Source organism: Mycteria americana, chromosome 7 (genome assembly GCF_035582795.1).
Source record: "Mycteria americana isolate JAX WOST 10 ecotype Jacksonville Zoo and Gardens chromosome 7, USCA_MyAme_1.0, whole genome shotgun sequence".
Taxonomy (NCBI): domain Eukaryota; kingdom Metazoa; phylum Chordata; class Aves; order Ciconiiformes; family Ciconiidae; genus Mycteria; species Mycteria americana.
In genome coordinates this window covers 65,108,877-65,124,259 of record NC_134371.1, presented here as the reverse complement: position 1 = coordinate 65,124,259, position 15,383 = coordinate 65,108,877, and the positions used below count along the sequence as shown (strand labels likewise).

Below are 15,383 nucleotides of genomic sequence, written 5' to 3'. Positions count from 1 at the left end.
TAATTGTATTACGTGGTTTAATTTGTAACATTTGTTACAGTAGTTTTGGTTTCTTTTTTTTTTTTTTTCATTGTAAGTAGCAAAGCACCTGAGCATATAATTCCTACACAGTCAGACTCTTGGTAGCTTGAGAAGAGGGTTCAGGTCTGACAGGAAGCAATTATAATTTATTTTTAATCTTCAATTTCCTCTCCAACTAGAGAGGCTTTAGCATAATACCTGAAGCAGTTTGTTGTTATTAGGTATGTAGTACAGGAGAAGCTCAGGACCTTTTTGATGTTCTCAAGTAACCGGGTAATAACCAAATGTGTTTTTTTTAATCTGAATTCATTTGGGCTCTGTCTTTTTATTATGCAATTTGAGACACCTGCTTTGCTCTTCGGTGTCCCAACGGTTTGAACTGTGACTGTTTCAGAAGAGATGGTATAGAGTCTTTCTCTTGCAAGAAGGTCGCGCTGTCATTAGAGGGCCCTTGAGCTGCTATCTAATATATATGAAGGTGCTTCCCTGTAACTTAGAACCAGTTTTGTCTCTATGCCACTGGCAGGAGTTGGCTGGTGTTCAAGTCACTCTCCCCAACAAAGAATAAAAGCAAAAAGGATGAGGAACTGTGGCAAAGCTATGCAGAGGGGAGGGAGTCCTGGGCGTCCTCTTCCTTTCCTCTGCTTGCTCTGGCAGCTCATTTTTTAGCAGCGTATGGGCTGCTCTGAAAAGACGAACTCCATCCCAGCCTGACCCAGCGCATCACGGTCAGTCCCAGAGACCCCTGCCCCGAGAGGAACGGGACAGGCGGAGGTGAAAGGCAGAGGATGAGCAGAGTCAGGGTAGCAAGAAGAGCCTGCAGAGCTCAGTGGTGAGGAGCAGGGTTGTGCTGCAAGGGGATGAGTTTAGGGAGTGTTTTGGGAGCTCCTGTGGTTTGACCAAACTGACCCCAGCTGTGCTTTGACAGAGCCCTGGGGAAGGGAGCTGCCAGGTGGCCAGCTGCTGCTGAGCTCCATGCACACAGGTCTTCACAGACCCAAGGGAGTAATCACTGAGGAAAAGAAGAACTTTTTTGTTCAGATGAGGGGAAGGATTCTTGCCAATATCTACCAATTCGTGGTTTTGTATACAAGTATTTGTTCAGTGATGTGAATTCAACCATGTCTTTCAGTTTTCTTTTTAAGTGTGCTGAAGCTCTCGGAACACTGATGTAGCCTGCATGTTTCTGATTTATTGTGTAGCTTTTTCTGCGTGCTCTTGACAGTAGTCTTAAAATCTTTCATTTTTTTTTAATTCCCCTGCTCTCTTTATTCTTTGAAGGTTATGTTGCCATGGGAGCTGTTCTGCCCTCATTCTGGGGACAGCAACCACTTGTTCAACAGCAGTTGGCCATGGGTGCTCAGCCTCCAGTTGCTCAGGTGATGCAGGGAGGACAGCCGATAGCGTGGGGCCAACCCGGTATTTTCCCTCCTACTCAGCAACCGTGGCCATCTGTAGCTGGTCAGTTCCCACCAACTGCCTTCATGCCAACACAAACTGTTTTGCCTTTACAAGCAGCCATGTTTCAAGGTACCATTGCTCCTATAGCTACTGTTCCACCCACAAGTGATTCCAACAGATCGAGTCCACAGACAGACAGGCCCAGACAGAAAATGGGAAAAGAAATGTTTAAAGATTTCCAGATGGCTCAGCCTCCACCAGTGCCATCAAGAAAACCAGATCAGCCTTCCCTCAGTTGTACCTCAGAGGCCTTCTCAAGTTACTTTAACAAAGTTGGGATGGCACAGGAAGCAGATGATTGTGATGACTTTGACATCTCTCAGTTAAATTTGACTCCTGTGACTTCCACGACACCATCTACAAATTCACGTGAGTATTTATATGCTTTCAGCCATACTTTCCTCAGATGTGACTGCTCCTCAAAGCCTTTTTTTTTTTTTTTCTCGTACAGTAAATTGCAACACAGATATGGACTGAGAACGTTCATGCATGGTCTAGCTTATTAAATGTGTTCCAGCCGTAAAGAAAATTATCAGGGAGGAATTTCAGAGACCATTGAAATCAACAGCCCCGATAGCTGCAGTCTGAAATGTCATTTCTAAGCAGACAGTAATATATGTTCTGTGCTAGGGACATGCAAGCTGGTTAGAAAATGCCCGTGACATTCAGCCTTACAAATGGTTTCACTTATGTCCCATTCAAGCCATACTTTGCAGAAATTAGGGGATGGGTATTTATTTTAATAGCTTGGTGTATTGGACATGTGAGGAAATTCATTGAAGAGCTGTAAAATAAGCTTATCATGTTTGTAGCATGGAGATGGGGGATTTTGCAGATTGCTGAAAAGAGGAATTCATGAGACAGAGATTTACCAGGGCCAGCCAGAGACCTTCTGTTTCGCTTACCTGCCATAGGGCAGGTGACTCATGCATTCTTATTGGAATGTAACGGCATCTCCCTGGTTCCTAAAGACATATGCCAGATGCAGCCAAACTTAATTTGGGAACGGCTGAATGAAATCAAATATATGGAATTGATAATGACTTCTGTGTTCAAATTCACCTCTTACAACTCCTCGTCAGAAAATAATTTTCAGGGGTAATAAAAATTGAGGGCTCTAAAGCATGAACAAATTTTGTGTTGCTGTGTCTTTCTGAACAAATTAACGGATATATATTCTGTTGCTGTTACCTTAATCTTTGTTTAGCTCCAACCCCTGCACCCAGACAGAGTTCTCCATCAAAATCATCAGCATCTCATACCAGTGATCCTGCTGCAGATGACCTCTTTGAAGAGGGGTTTGAAAGCCCAAGCAAAAGTGAGGAGCCAGAGGCTGTGAGTAGCAACAAGGTTTCTAAATACTGATTAGCTCTTTTTAGCTGGAAAAGACCGAAGTTACTTCAATGTTGTTTGGTAGTGTCAGAAATAACTATTCTAATAGGGCTGGGTGGTATTTAAGGGGGAGCTGCAGACAGCATTCACTTCCCAGTTCAGTTTTGATAGCTAAAAGCATGACATTTATGTTGATGTGCACTAATATTGCATACAAGGAACCAAACTCAGAGTTCATATGTAAGGTTATATATGTTAGTTGTATCCAGTGTCTGTTTTAGCATACCAGCATTCACTTGTTGATGGTAAGGGAGTCCGAGGTAAAACAACATACATGCTGAGGCTGCAGAAAGAGATGGGAAAGTTTGTGTGTTAAAAGATGATGGTTGATGTTGTCTTGCACATTCTTGCATCCCAGTTGCTTGCCTAGTTACATTCCTCAATGTTCTGGCCCTCAGTATGTGATTTCTTTGCCTTAGACTCAGTAGACCAAAGCAAGAAACGTTATCCAAGCAATGACTTTAAATCACAAGGTATCTTAGGCAGATAAGAGCCTAAGTGAGCCAAAGCCAAAGGCAAGAGGGAGTCTGTACAAAAAAGGACCCAAAGGTACAAAATAACGCAAGTTTGGACTCTTTCTGATTCACATAGATTCACTGGTTTTCAGGCCCTTTTGCAGTTCTGGTTTGTCTGATCCAGTACCTTCTGAAGTCTGTGGCAGCTCCTGCATGGGCTCCAGCAGGTACTGGTGTGGTCCTTTCCTGCCTGCATCAGCTATAGGACACCATTATGGCTTTTGAGAACTTATCAGCAGTGAGGTCTCACTTTCTGGTTTTGATGAGATAGGATGTACTTGTTATGCCCACAGCATGAAAATAACCTCATGTTGACTTTTCACTTTCTTATTGTTGAGAAAAAAAGGTGTTATGTTCTTGTATTCTAGCCTGATGGGTCTCAGGCCTCATCCAACAGTGATCCATTTGGTGAGCCAACTGGTGATACTATAAGTCCACAGGTCGGTAGCTAGATAGCGCAGGTTGGGGTAGGTATCTGTCCTTTTTTTCCTCTACACCTTGAGGTGCTCACTTACTCTTCCACCAGTGCCTACCATTGCTTTCATGGATGCATGGTTTGTTTTTCCTTTTCATCTCTTCTGTTTTTCCTCTCCATTATCCACAGTGTATTCCTCATGCTCAGTGGTTTGCATGGCTTTTGCCATTCACTAAGTGTTGCAACTTATGCAAATATGTGTGTTTCAGCTGCCTGCATGCTTTAAAGAAATGTAAACTTATTTTCATGTTCAAATTCTAAGGGGAGGTAGGGAAACTGAGCCATTACTAACAATGTATTAGGCAGAACGTTTTTTTGTTATGAAATCCACTCTGGCCTTCAGTCAGATGTAACATACTAAATGGAATAAGACATCTTACCCATAGACATAACAAACATTAAATAAAATTATGTAATGATACATGAACCTCTACCCTAAATCAATGTGATAATCAGTAGAAGAAGCACATTTATTATCTGGATGTAAAAAATATTGAAATGGGTTTGTGTATTTTTATCTCCAACTGCAAATTAAAAACATTGGAAAATTATGATCATTCATGTTACCATTGGCATACTGATGTTTTAAAAATTATTCATCAAATTAAGTCATTTAAATCCAGACAGACGGGAAAGATGATCTTTTCATCTTTTGTGTTACAGAACACGTTAGAAAATGTGGCTGCCAGTGAATGTTCTGTGATTTGTTTCAATACAGTATATATGTTTTGCCAAAAAGACAGTAAAGCTACAAAGTTTTATGGGTGTTGAGCATTGTTATTCCATCCAAATACTCTCTAGTGTTACTATTTGAAGGATATGTTTCATTATCTTCTCCCTGTCTGCCATTCATGTTTTGTATTACCCAAATAAGTGATCTGATACTGCTTCTGTGCTTCAGCACAGAGCTCCTGGAGCAAATCCGTAACAATGGCAGCACCTTTTTAATTTTTGTACAGAAATTGCACTGTGTTTACCAGTGACTTATCTACCCTGAGCTGAAGTAATTCGGTTTCAGCTCAAAATTAATAGTTTCATTAGGAGTCAGTTTACCTCGTACATTAAATATGGTTAAAAAAAATCTTACAGTAACTTAGCTTTGATCCACTTGGGAGTAATAAGATTGTCTCTTAATAATATGTGGTGCTGTGAGAAGGCATCTTCTTTAGCTTCACCAACGTCATGCTCAGCTCTTGGGGGCTAAAGCAAAAGTAGCATTAAGCTTTGTGTCTCATTGAGTCTAAAAATGACAGTGTAAGGACAGAGTCAAGCTGGGATGAGCTGTTCTAGCAAGAGCATCTGTTGGTTATTGTACTCCAGCAAGAACTGCTTCTGCAGATGGATGGTGCCACGTAGTAATTTGGCTTTGCCTTTGCCTGACCTCGGCCAGCACTGGCATAGCTGCCTATCCCAGCTTCAGACCATTTCAAGAGTTCTTTCCTAGATCAGGAAAGAGAATTTGACCTTTATCTGAGTCATACACTCTGCAAACCCATATATATTTGTTTATTGCTGTTTATCCTAGTCAGGGTAATTCTGAAATTCATCATGGGGAGAATAATGCTAAAATCTCTTTCTAGTTTTCTGCCTGTCACAAATATAGTTAGCATCATTTGTAAACTAGCATCACACACTAGTTTCAACCAGGAGTTCTGGAAATAACTTGAAACAGTAGTTTATGTCTGTTAATGCATATTACTGTGTAAGGCAGTCAAGTGAGGGACTCCTTTTATTCTGCTTTTATATAACGCTTAGTAAAATACATACTCTTACCTGTCAAGGGTCTCTGGGAGCTACAAGAACAGTATATTACCAGTGATTCCGTATGTTTTTTCTATATTTTTTGTTAATCCTTGTAGAGTCTTGCATAAAATATGTATAATTCTCAGAAGTATATTCTGGGAAATGTTAAATAATTTTACTGATTATCGTATTATAGTAATTCCTAAAAGCTGTAGGCAGGAACAGGAAGCTGAACAAAAAGAAAGCCTCTCGCCAGTGAAGTTACACTGATATCATTGTGCCTCTGTGCAGCGCCATTCAGCAGCAGTCCATAGGAAACAGACTTGCTAAAACCAGCCCATCTAATTCTGAAGCCTAGTATCGTCAGAGTAACGGAAAGCCTAATCTCCATGGAAAATTATCAATTCAGGACTTACTACTGTGTTGTGTATTGAGCTCCGCATTTGGGGAGAAACTTAACAGGGAGAAACATGTAGTACAAAAGAATCACAGTCTGCATAAAAGCCACTTTTGTGTGTTAGATGGGAGATTACTTCGCTCTTTAGAACATGGTTCTTCACACCAAGAACAGCACAGTATACAACTCAGATGAATGGTCCTCTGAGGAGCATGACATAGTATTGTGTTCAGAAATTTCAAATATATCTGTTCCCAGCATCTCTATGAAATCAGCTGTGCCCATATAATATCTTTACTTACCTTGTCTCGATGTATTCAGAATGCTCACCTGCCTAGTATTTTGTGTCCTGATCTTTCAAGGTACCTTAGCAATCTGGTTTCTTGATTCCTTCTGATACTCCATATTCTCATGTAGAAATAATTCAGCATCTTTCAGTTGCTATCTTCATTTTTCTGGTTTTCCTCTCTTGCTTTTGCGATCTTCAACTTAAGCTCTCAAAATCCTCATCCTACCAGTAGCCGTTCTTATAAGTAACTCTTCTACGAATAGCTATGGATTCTTAGTAGGTAAATGTGACATTTTAGGGATATGTTACATTTTTGTCCCTTTATGGTTGGAGATAAGAAGCAGACAGGCCTAACTTTCACAGGTGAAACAAAGTCAACTATTTGCAGAGTTATTCATAGCAAGATTTGTATTCAGTTGTTTTCCCTTTGTTCATGAGCGGCATTGAGGATGGACAGTGATTTTCCAGAAGAGGTGAGGAGAACACTGAATAAGACGACTGCCATCTTCAGCTGACTTACATTTAATCCCTACTGCTATCTGTAGAGACTGTGTGGGGGATAACTATGGTGAAAGGCGAGAGAGGGAAAGAACTGTATTTAGCTACAATTCTACCAAATATGTTAAACATTTCTTATTATTGACATTTTGGATTAAAGCAAGAAGTATGAACAGAGGAGTTTTCACCCGGTCATCCCCTTTGCACCAGTGCACCCAATCAGCCTGAATTACAGGGTGTTAGGTGCAGACCCTGCCGGTGCGGATACTTCTGTTCTTGGGAGTGTTTCAGCCTCAGCCCCTAACTCAGCCTCAGCAATGGGTCTAGCAGGCTGTGACACTAGGAAGTCCTGAAGCTATACAATCGAAAGCTTAGCAAAGGCTATAGAAAGGGGAGCCTTCAAACACGATGAGAAAAGGGAAGGAGAGGAGCAAACGTTGACTCTCTGATGTCAGGCTTCTTCAGATACCTGTGGTTAAGTTGGCCGGCATCTCCTAACAAAACATCCTGATTGTGGAAAGAATAAATTCAGCCTGAATACTGGGATCGGATATCACAAATGTTGTCTAACTCCGTATGGACCACACAAACTGGTTCTTGAAGGCAAATTAGCAACAGGGTGAAACTTCTGAAAGAGAATAAGGGGATATTTGATACCACAGTTATTGCAATAAAAGCCATTTTGAATGCTGGAACAAATACGTCTTTATTGATAGGCTGCCCAGTTCAAGACTTGTGCTGGCAGTCTGTCACGAGAGATTCTCGGGAAGCCTTCAAAACATTTGTGGCTAGAGCGTGTCTTCCTCAAAAAGTTGTTTAGTTGTTCTGTGAAATGTGTGCAGACAATTATAAGCCCTCAAAATATGTCACACCCTTCATGATGCTATCAGCACTGTCAGGAGAGCAACAGTTCATTAGAATATTTGTCTATCAGTTTTTGGTGGTACTTTGATGGCCCGCTGCCATCAACCATCTTTGAGCGAGTGCCATTCTTAGTGATAAATGTTCCTAATAATCTTAGTCAGCTCCAGGATGGACTACTGTAACTCTTTATTTGGGCTGTTGTTAAGAAGTTGAAAGAAAACAGCAACTTACAGACAAAGCATTGCCTTATCAGGGAGCTTGGTGAGCCTCAGGAGGGCATATTAAGCTGATTCTACAATCTCCTCTTCCTTTCTGCCTGCTTTCTGTTGCGCGAAGAATCTGAATGGGCTCAAAATATCAAAGGCTATATTTGCAGGATCTGTTACCTTTGTTCATCTGGCTCAATAGGAACTGAATAGAGTCCAAAGAGAAATTGATGATGATTATAGGTGATCTATTCTTACTGTAGGCTCTAGAGCTATCATTCTCAAACTCAAGACACAGCACTGAGCAGGGCTGTGAACCTGAGAGGGAAAAAGTAGATAGGGTTGTGCATTTGGAAAGAGGTCACAGTTTGGGAAGTACTGCTTCATTCCAGAGTAATCCTAAAATTGTCATTTCAGGCCCCATGCTCCTTTGTCCATCATCATATTTCCCAGAGAATCTGAAGGGACAAGACCAGAGAAATCCAGGCTGCTCTGTGAACAGAGGCATCCTGCAGATTTGCCTTTGTCTCCGCTGCTAGAATCCCCTTCGAGCTATCCCCTTTGAATATGGCCAGCTCAAACACAGGTTTCTCACCTCTTCCAATGTCTCCAAGCCCACTTGAAGTAGCCAGGTACCCTTCCATTTCTCCAACGTCTTCCTCTAAACAAGAGACACCATACTATGTAGCATGCGTAGAGCCGTGTACTTGCTGATTGGCAATCCAGCAATTCAATTAGGGGATGAGCTCTCCTAGCTTTCTCTATAATGAGGTCATTTAAAAGTTCCCTGTCTTCTGCACAACAACTGATTTAAGAAAGGCACTTGCGATAATTTAGTGTCTTTGAGGCTTCTGAACAATTTGCTTCAAATTGGCCATCGGGTTCAAAAGTTCTGAAGGAGAATTGACAGATATGTAGACAGAAAATATAATTGTGTGGCTACTGTTTTGTTAGGAAAGGGGCGCAGAAATAACAGGCATGTTTCTATGCTGGGACCAAGATGGAGCAGGGTTCATCTTTCTGAGTAGTTCTCATTGCTTTCTCGTTTTATAGATGTATAGCATCCATCTTGATACTAAAATGACAGAGACCGTTAAAATGCTAATAATTAAACTAGATATTTGAGACTAGGAAATATTTCTAGGTAGCTTTATAATAAGAGTAGAGGCACTCTCCAGTCATATTCCCGAACTAGAAGGTTGCTGTATTTATGCCGCTAATGGAGGCTAACTGTAATAAAAATAACCAACGATAAGCCCCTGGCTGTTAACGGGCCAATAGGAATTACCTGTCTTATCACCAAAGATACTTAATTTGAATCTCGCTTGCCAAGTTTACTATGTCCTATTTTATTGAGTCAGCATGCAGTAGAGAAGACGCATTGCACTCCCGTTCCCTTCACTTGCATCCCCAACACAAGATTCTCATTTTGGCTGGCGTTCCAGCACACTTATTTCATGAAACTCTTATCATGTGAGTCTGCCCTTTCTGATCAGTCAGCCAGGAGTAAAACTGATGCTGAGAATCTGTTTGTTGTAAAGGGCAAAGAAATCTATTCAGGCCTCACCTCTACAATTCAGTACATCTTGCCTGAAGCTTTGCACATAGCAGGGTGCCTTGCAATGATGAAAGGACTGCCAATGTAAAAATAGTTTCTTCCTAACCAAGTCCCATGTTACGTTTTGTGAGCGAGATCACCTACGCAAGCCCAAGTAGATGCTGAATCTTTCAAGAGATGTTCTCCAGTGATTAGTTCTGCTGGGGAACAGATGTTAATATCTTTAAATTGGATGCAGATTTACTTCTAGTATTTACATAATCTTATTCAAAACCATTAGCAACCTTGTTACCTCATGCAGTAGTGTACTATAGCAGAAATACTTACTGTTTGCTACAGTCTTGCTTATTGTGCAAAATGTTCCTTAAAATGGGAAGAATAAACTGATTTTAAGCATGAAGTATCTCTGGAATATGTAAATGTAGCACACATAGGGAAAATATTCTCTTTGGCAGGTTTTGCAATTAACTCTGAGAGAGTTCGTAACTCAACATTTACACAACATACGTGTAGCTTCCTAAATATTTAGCTGTCTAACTTGAGGCGTGTATATTTAGACATTTCTGGTCCCTTACTGCAACCTGTCACTTTGGTCAGATACCTGACCTGTGAATTCATATCCTCTTCCTGCAATATCTCGTTATTTAAAGGCTACCGTTCAATGTGAAGAGCCACATTAGTATGTGAGAATATAGCTAAACGCTACTTTGATAGCAGCTTCCCAACATAAAGGAAAACATTTACTTTTCAAACATCTGCCAGAAATTGCATATCCCCAAAGCTGATAGAAGCCTTCAAGTAGGATTTAGCAGCAAAAAAAGGTGCTGCCAGTTGTCTTCTTCTTTTCTCCCTGTGGGTTGATCAAAGCACATCAGAAGTGCTTCTGGGCCAATCCTATAGAAAGGAAAGCACTTTAAGATTCAAGGTGTTTATGCGAATTGGAAGCTTTGTATGCTATTTTATTTGTTCCTCTTTTTTTTTTCTGACAAAAACCCATTCTTTCATTTCCTTCCCTCCGGATCTGTTCCTAACGCAGTGGTAGAAGTAGAAAGCAGAAAACATTGGTGAGATGATTCCGATGCTGTGAGAAGAGTTAGGCTCGCCTGCCTTTTAATGACATTCCCTGGGACTTTTGAGTGGCGTATGTAAAAAGAAGGGGGTTTATTTCTGCTTCCGAGACCCTCCGAAATAATGCTTGTGAAGCCCCCCTGCCTGGCATTGTGAGAGAAGCTATCCGTGAAGTCAGCAGCACTCGCCTCTCCTTTTCCCTCTTTTCTGTCCCTTTCTGCTCCCTTTTGCTCTCTTGAGTATCATTATCAATACTTTACAGATACCATGTGCAATGTTGGGCTCAGGCAAGATGCACTGCTTGAATTATCTCAAAATATTAGAAAACAAATCTCAGTCATTGACAAAAAAATTTGGCTGAGAAGATGGCACGCAATTACTGCAATTAATTTCTCGTTTAGGCTTCTGAAGGGGGAAATCAACTAAAAGGAAGACATAAGAGCACATTTTTCAGTCCAAATGATCTGGTCTACGAGAAGAAAAATTATTCAAATCAGTGAGAAATGCAGGCCTTTGCCACATGAAGTGTATGTTCAGATAAATATTGGGTACGGATAAAAGAAATTTCTAATTCTAAAGGCTGCCTCGTGCGTTGTTGAAAGTGCTGATGACCAGTGATGAACTCCTCCTCCTCTCCAATGGTGTCAAGTTCAGTGACACCTTAGGACACCTGTTACTTAAGTGCATCTGCATATCTTAAAGATATTTGAGGACAGCTCTAACAAGCAGGCTTGACATTTTGAAAAGCTCTTTTTTTCCCCGAAGGCATTTGAAAAACTGACATCTTTTGTTCCAAAGCGATGCTCTCCCTCCCTCCTTCCCTCCCTCCCCTTTTCTTCTCCTCCTTCCTTTTCACTTCCCTTTGCCTCAGGTTCAGCAAATGCCTGAAGAATGGCCTGGTGTGTGTCAGGTTCCCACATTAATTAGTACAGATTTTCTCTGAACTAGCTGTGATAGATCATTCTGCCAGCTTCATGTCTGCGGTACATGAAAATTGGCATAGGTGGACTTAGCACGCAGTATGTGAAGTGCAGTTATTTACTCTCAGTCATCTCTTTGGATTACCTTCGGTTTTTCAAGGTTACAAAATATATTTGCTTCTTGCTGGGGATAATTTCAGCAGCCTTTATTTAATCATTCCAAAGGATTTCTCTCATCCTCCTGTAATGCTTGTAGTGTACTCAGGGCTTCATGTAGGTGGGAAATGGGGAAGCAGAGTTCTTGCAAGCTCCAGAAATGTAGTCATTTCAAGGAATAAGAGACAAATTTCCTTGGCACGTAGGAAGCAGGTCATATTTTGGAAGGAGCCTTGTTGTGTTGCTCCTCGTTTGACACGAGATGCACAGTGAGGCAGGACAGGGCACTGGGACAGGGCACAGCCTGGAGCACTGGCCAGGCACCCATGAACACTGCGTAAATGTAGCCCTAGGGATCTGCTTTCGGCCTGTTTTTTTCATCAGCAGCATCATTTTTATAAGCAGTGATTAAAATCCTGTGCCATCCCCTGCCAGATATTTCTGTGCTCCGCAATGCCCAGTGATTTGCCAGCCTTCAGAGTCTTTTTTGCTCAAAGTCAGCTTCTGCTGATGCTGCTGTAACATGAGTTGATTCTAACTTGGTTAAATTCAACGTTGTGGCGTGGTATTTGAATATTTATCAAGCTGTGGAAAGTTAATGCAGTATGGCATTAATTAGACTTCCTGCCTGTCTTGTTCTTTTTTTAGATGTCATCCTTAGTTTAATAAATTAGTTTCTGGAAATGAAGTAGAATGGATTCCAGGGTCCATGGATGGTTTGCTTCCCACTGCAGCCAAAATGAACAGAGTATTAAAGCACAGGGTGTCAGCTATGAAGCAACACTGAAGAACATGGCAGCTTTTTTTTTCCCCCCGCATCCAGGAAATTCCCAAGAAAGTATCTGTTAGCAAATCGACATGCTTTCCTCCCAGCTTTAATGATTGTACTAATGGTTATACAGGCTCCTAATCAAAATGCACAGAGCTAGCTTTCCTCATTCTTCATAGGCAACGCATATTGTTATTTTAAATCCCATCACAGCTTCATTAGCTCAGCTGTTTGCAAGTGTTTTTCTCCATGAGTTGTGTCAAACCCACAGCTACGTTCTGCTGTTGTGCTGCTGGGGGGGGTCTCAGCCTGGGACGAGTACCAGCGTTTTACGCCAGTTGCATTTCTGGCCTGTAAACTTCAAAACATCTAGTCATATAAATTATCATTTCATTTCTTCATATGTCTGTGCCCAGCAATACCTCCTGAGGATCGATGCATGGCCAATACTGGAAGAGGAACTTGATAGTAAGCATTCATTTTCTGAAATAATGTCACGTTTTCTTCACAATTCAACCGGGGTGCCGTGATCACTCAAGGCAGCACAGAAAACAAACACTTCCTTTGGGTTTTGACTCACGAGGTATTGCTGTTCTCAAGCAGATGTTCTAAAAATGTTCTAAAAACTGTCTGGAGACATCTCCGCTTATTTTATTTTTGTTATCCCCAGGAAGCAGAACCTCTCTACGCCCAGATCAACAGACCTAAGAAATAGCATTGTTACAGGCTTGTGGTGCTCCAAGACTCAAACGAAACCCAACAACCTGGCAGGCCTTTGGCTTTCATGCTTTTTCCCAATTGATTTTGTCTGACAAGGAGAGATGATTGCCCTCCTGGACTGGCTCTACGAGTGTTCCTGACACTTTTTTTTGGCAACCAATGGCAGATTCCTATGGCAGCACAAAATAAAAAAATCTCCCTGCTTATCATACCACGAGTCCAGCCCCGTCCCCACAAGTCATGGGTATCCAGACTAGGAATTCTTACTCCTCGGTCTTCTTTTAAACATTTGTTATCTTCTGTATGCCACATATAAATAATGAGCATCGGAAATTTATTATTAGACATCCTTTTTATTTTGAGCAAAAAGCAGAGTCTGTACGTAGCAGTGGCATTATCATTCAACAGTCTTTTGGGCACAAGTCAGCACTTTTTATGTCATGGTGACATGTTTTTCATCATCATTTACATCAGGCTGATCCTGACCTTTTTTTTTCCCCCTGTGTAGACATATTTAAACAACAACAACAAAAAAATACTGGCAGTGTCATTTTTTTTGTATTTCTTATTCTGTAGTTTTGTATGAGTGACAGACCTAACAGCAAAACGCCTCCTGCGGAAATGATTCCTAACTTGAAACCACAGAATAAAACTCGGTCGTTTATCCATCCTGACTGAAAACGTTGCCAAATGGACCTTTAAGTTCTAGCACATCATGAGGAAGAAATGCTGCTTTCTGTTTGAATACTCATGTTGTGGGTAGAGAAAGGACATCGAGTTCCACTGAGGAAAGACGAAAGAGTCAGTATGTCCTAGGAAACTCTAAACAAAGTGCAGAAAAGGAATATTTTTATTTCTTCAATATCTTGCTGCTGTAATGCTATGCAGACAAGTGTTTTATTCTCTGTGTGCCATTTTTGATGAAAAAAAAAAATCATTTGCCAAATAATACTGGTATGATTCTGGTTTAGGAATTTGGATGAAGCAGACTTTACAAATGGGACAAGGATGGCATGGATTTTGGAATAACAAACTGATTCTGTGATCAAATTGTTCATCTTTATCACTTTTTGTACATCAGAAAAATCAAATGGGATTTTTATTTTATAACTTGAAAAAAGTCTTACTGTTAAACTCTTTAAATGTTTAAGGGGAAATGGCTTTAAGGAGTTCGAATGAAAATTGCCAGTTTTTTTGTAAATATAAATGTTATGAAAATTCTTTTACTAATGCCATTACACAGTAGAGAAGGTAGCAAGTTGCAGTGCTTGGGAGGTGTGGCAAACCCAATTTGTGGTTCTCACATCACATATGTTTTTTCACATGCTTACGATAATGGGCTGAAGCTCAAGAGCATTTGCCAAAAGCAGTCAGCTTGTCAGCGACTAGTGAAATTAATGGGAACACATGATTTTATGATCTAGTTTTCACACGGACATACTCCACTTCCAAGAAATCACATTTCATTGACATTCCTTTGCGATTCCAGAATCTCTGCATAGAAGTCATCAAACTGTTTACACACAGAACAAAAGAATTTAAAACTTCCTTTTTTTACATTTATGAAGCAAAAGTGCAGTGTTTGGGTTCATATGTTTAGCACATGATTTTCATAAAGAATCTATATATTTTTGCCCTACAGAGAATTGTTATACAGGTCAAATGTGTTTTCCTGATGATCCTATGCAGTTACAGTATATTGAATTTAGTGGTTTAACACTAAAAAAAAAAAAAGAAGAAAAAAAGAAAAAAAAAGAAAAAAGAAAAAATAGAAAAAGGAAAAAAGGTTAAAGAAATCAAATGATTAATCAGTTTTTAGGGTTATTGTGCAGATTTTGTTTTTAAATTGACACATTAGGATTTACATTTTTGTCATGATTAAAATAGGCCTGGAGTTATAAATATTTTACTTTCTTTCATCTCTATTATAAGCTAAAAATGGTTTAGAAGACAGAATAACTGGGGTGGCGATTGTTGATATGTACAACCAAATCTCACATGATTCCAGTCTTTTATTTCGAATTAGAGAAATTAGAGAAATGTGTGTTACAGAATGTATGTGAATGAAAAATTAGCTGTGACTAGACCTAATGAACCTGCAGAGAAGAGAACTTTTATCCCCATTCATGATCATTTGATGCTTATTCCTTAGTCGTGTGCAAACAGCTTTGTAGCAAATCTTATTTTCTCATCAGAAGAAAGATCAAGTTTTCTAACCGGAGAAGATGAATTAAAACTTGGCGGATTAAGTGTTTCGGGATTAAAAGCAGAGGTAAAAGCATTTCTGAAGGACATTTCTTTAAGAATATTTTCCTAATTTGCACAATGGTG

At 40.3% G+C, this 15,383-nt stretch overlaps 1 protein-coding gene across 1 annotated transcript in view; it reads left to right on the top strand.

Moving 5' to 3' along the window:
• Positions 1–14,741, top strand: part of DAB1 (DAB adaptor protein 1) — a 123,626-nt gene extending 108,885 nt beyond the window's left edge. The window contains exons 12-15 of the mRNA XM_075506647.1: positions 1,303–1,851; positions 2,690–2,817; positions 3,758–3,829; positions 13,003–14,741. Of these exons, the coding sequence (XP_075362762.1) occupies positions 1,303–1,851; positions 2,690–2,817; positions 3,758–3,829; positions 13,003–13,047 (794 nt within the window). The 3' untranslated portion in view covers positions 13,048–14,741. The remainder of the gene's footprint in view (positions 1–1,302; positions 1,852–2,689; positions 2,818–3,757; positions 3,830–13,002) is intronic.
• The last annotated feature ends 642 nt before the right edge of the window (positions 14,742–15,383 follow it).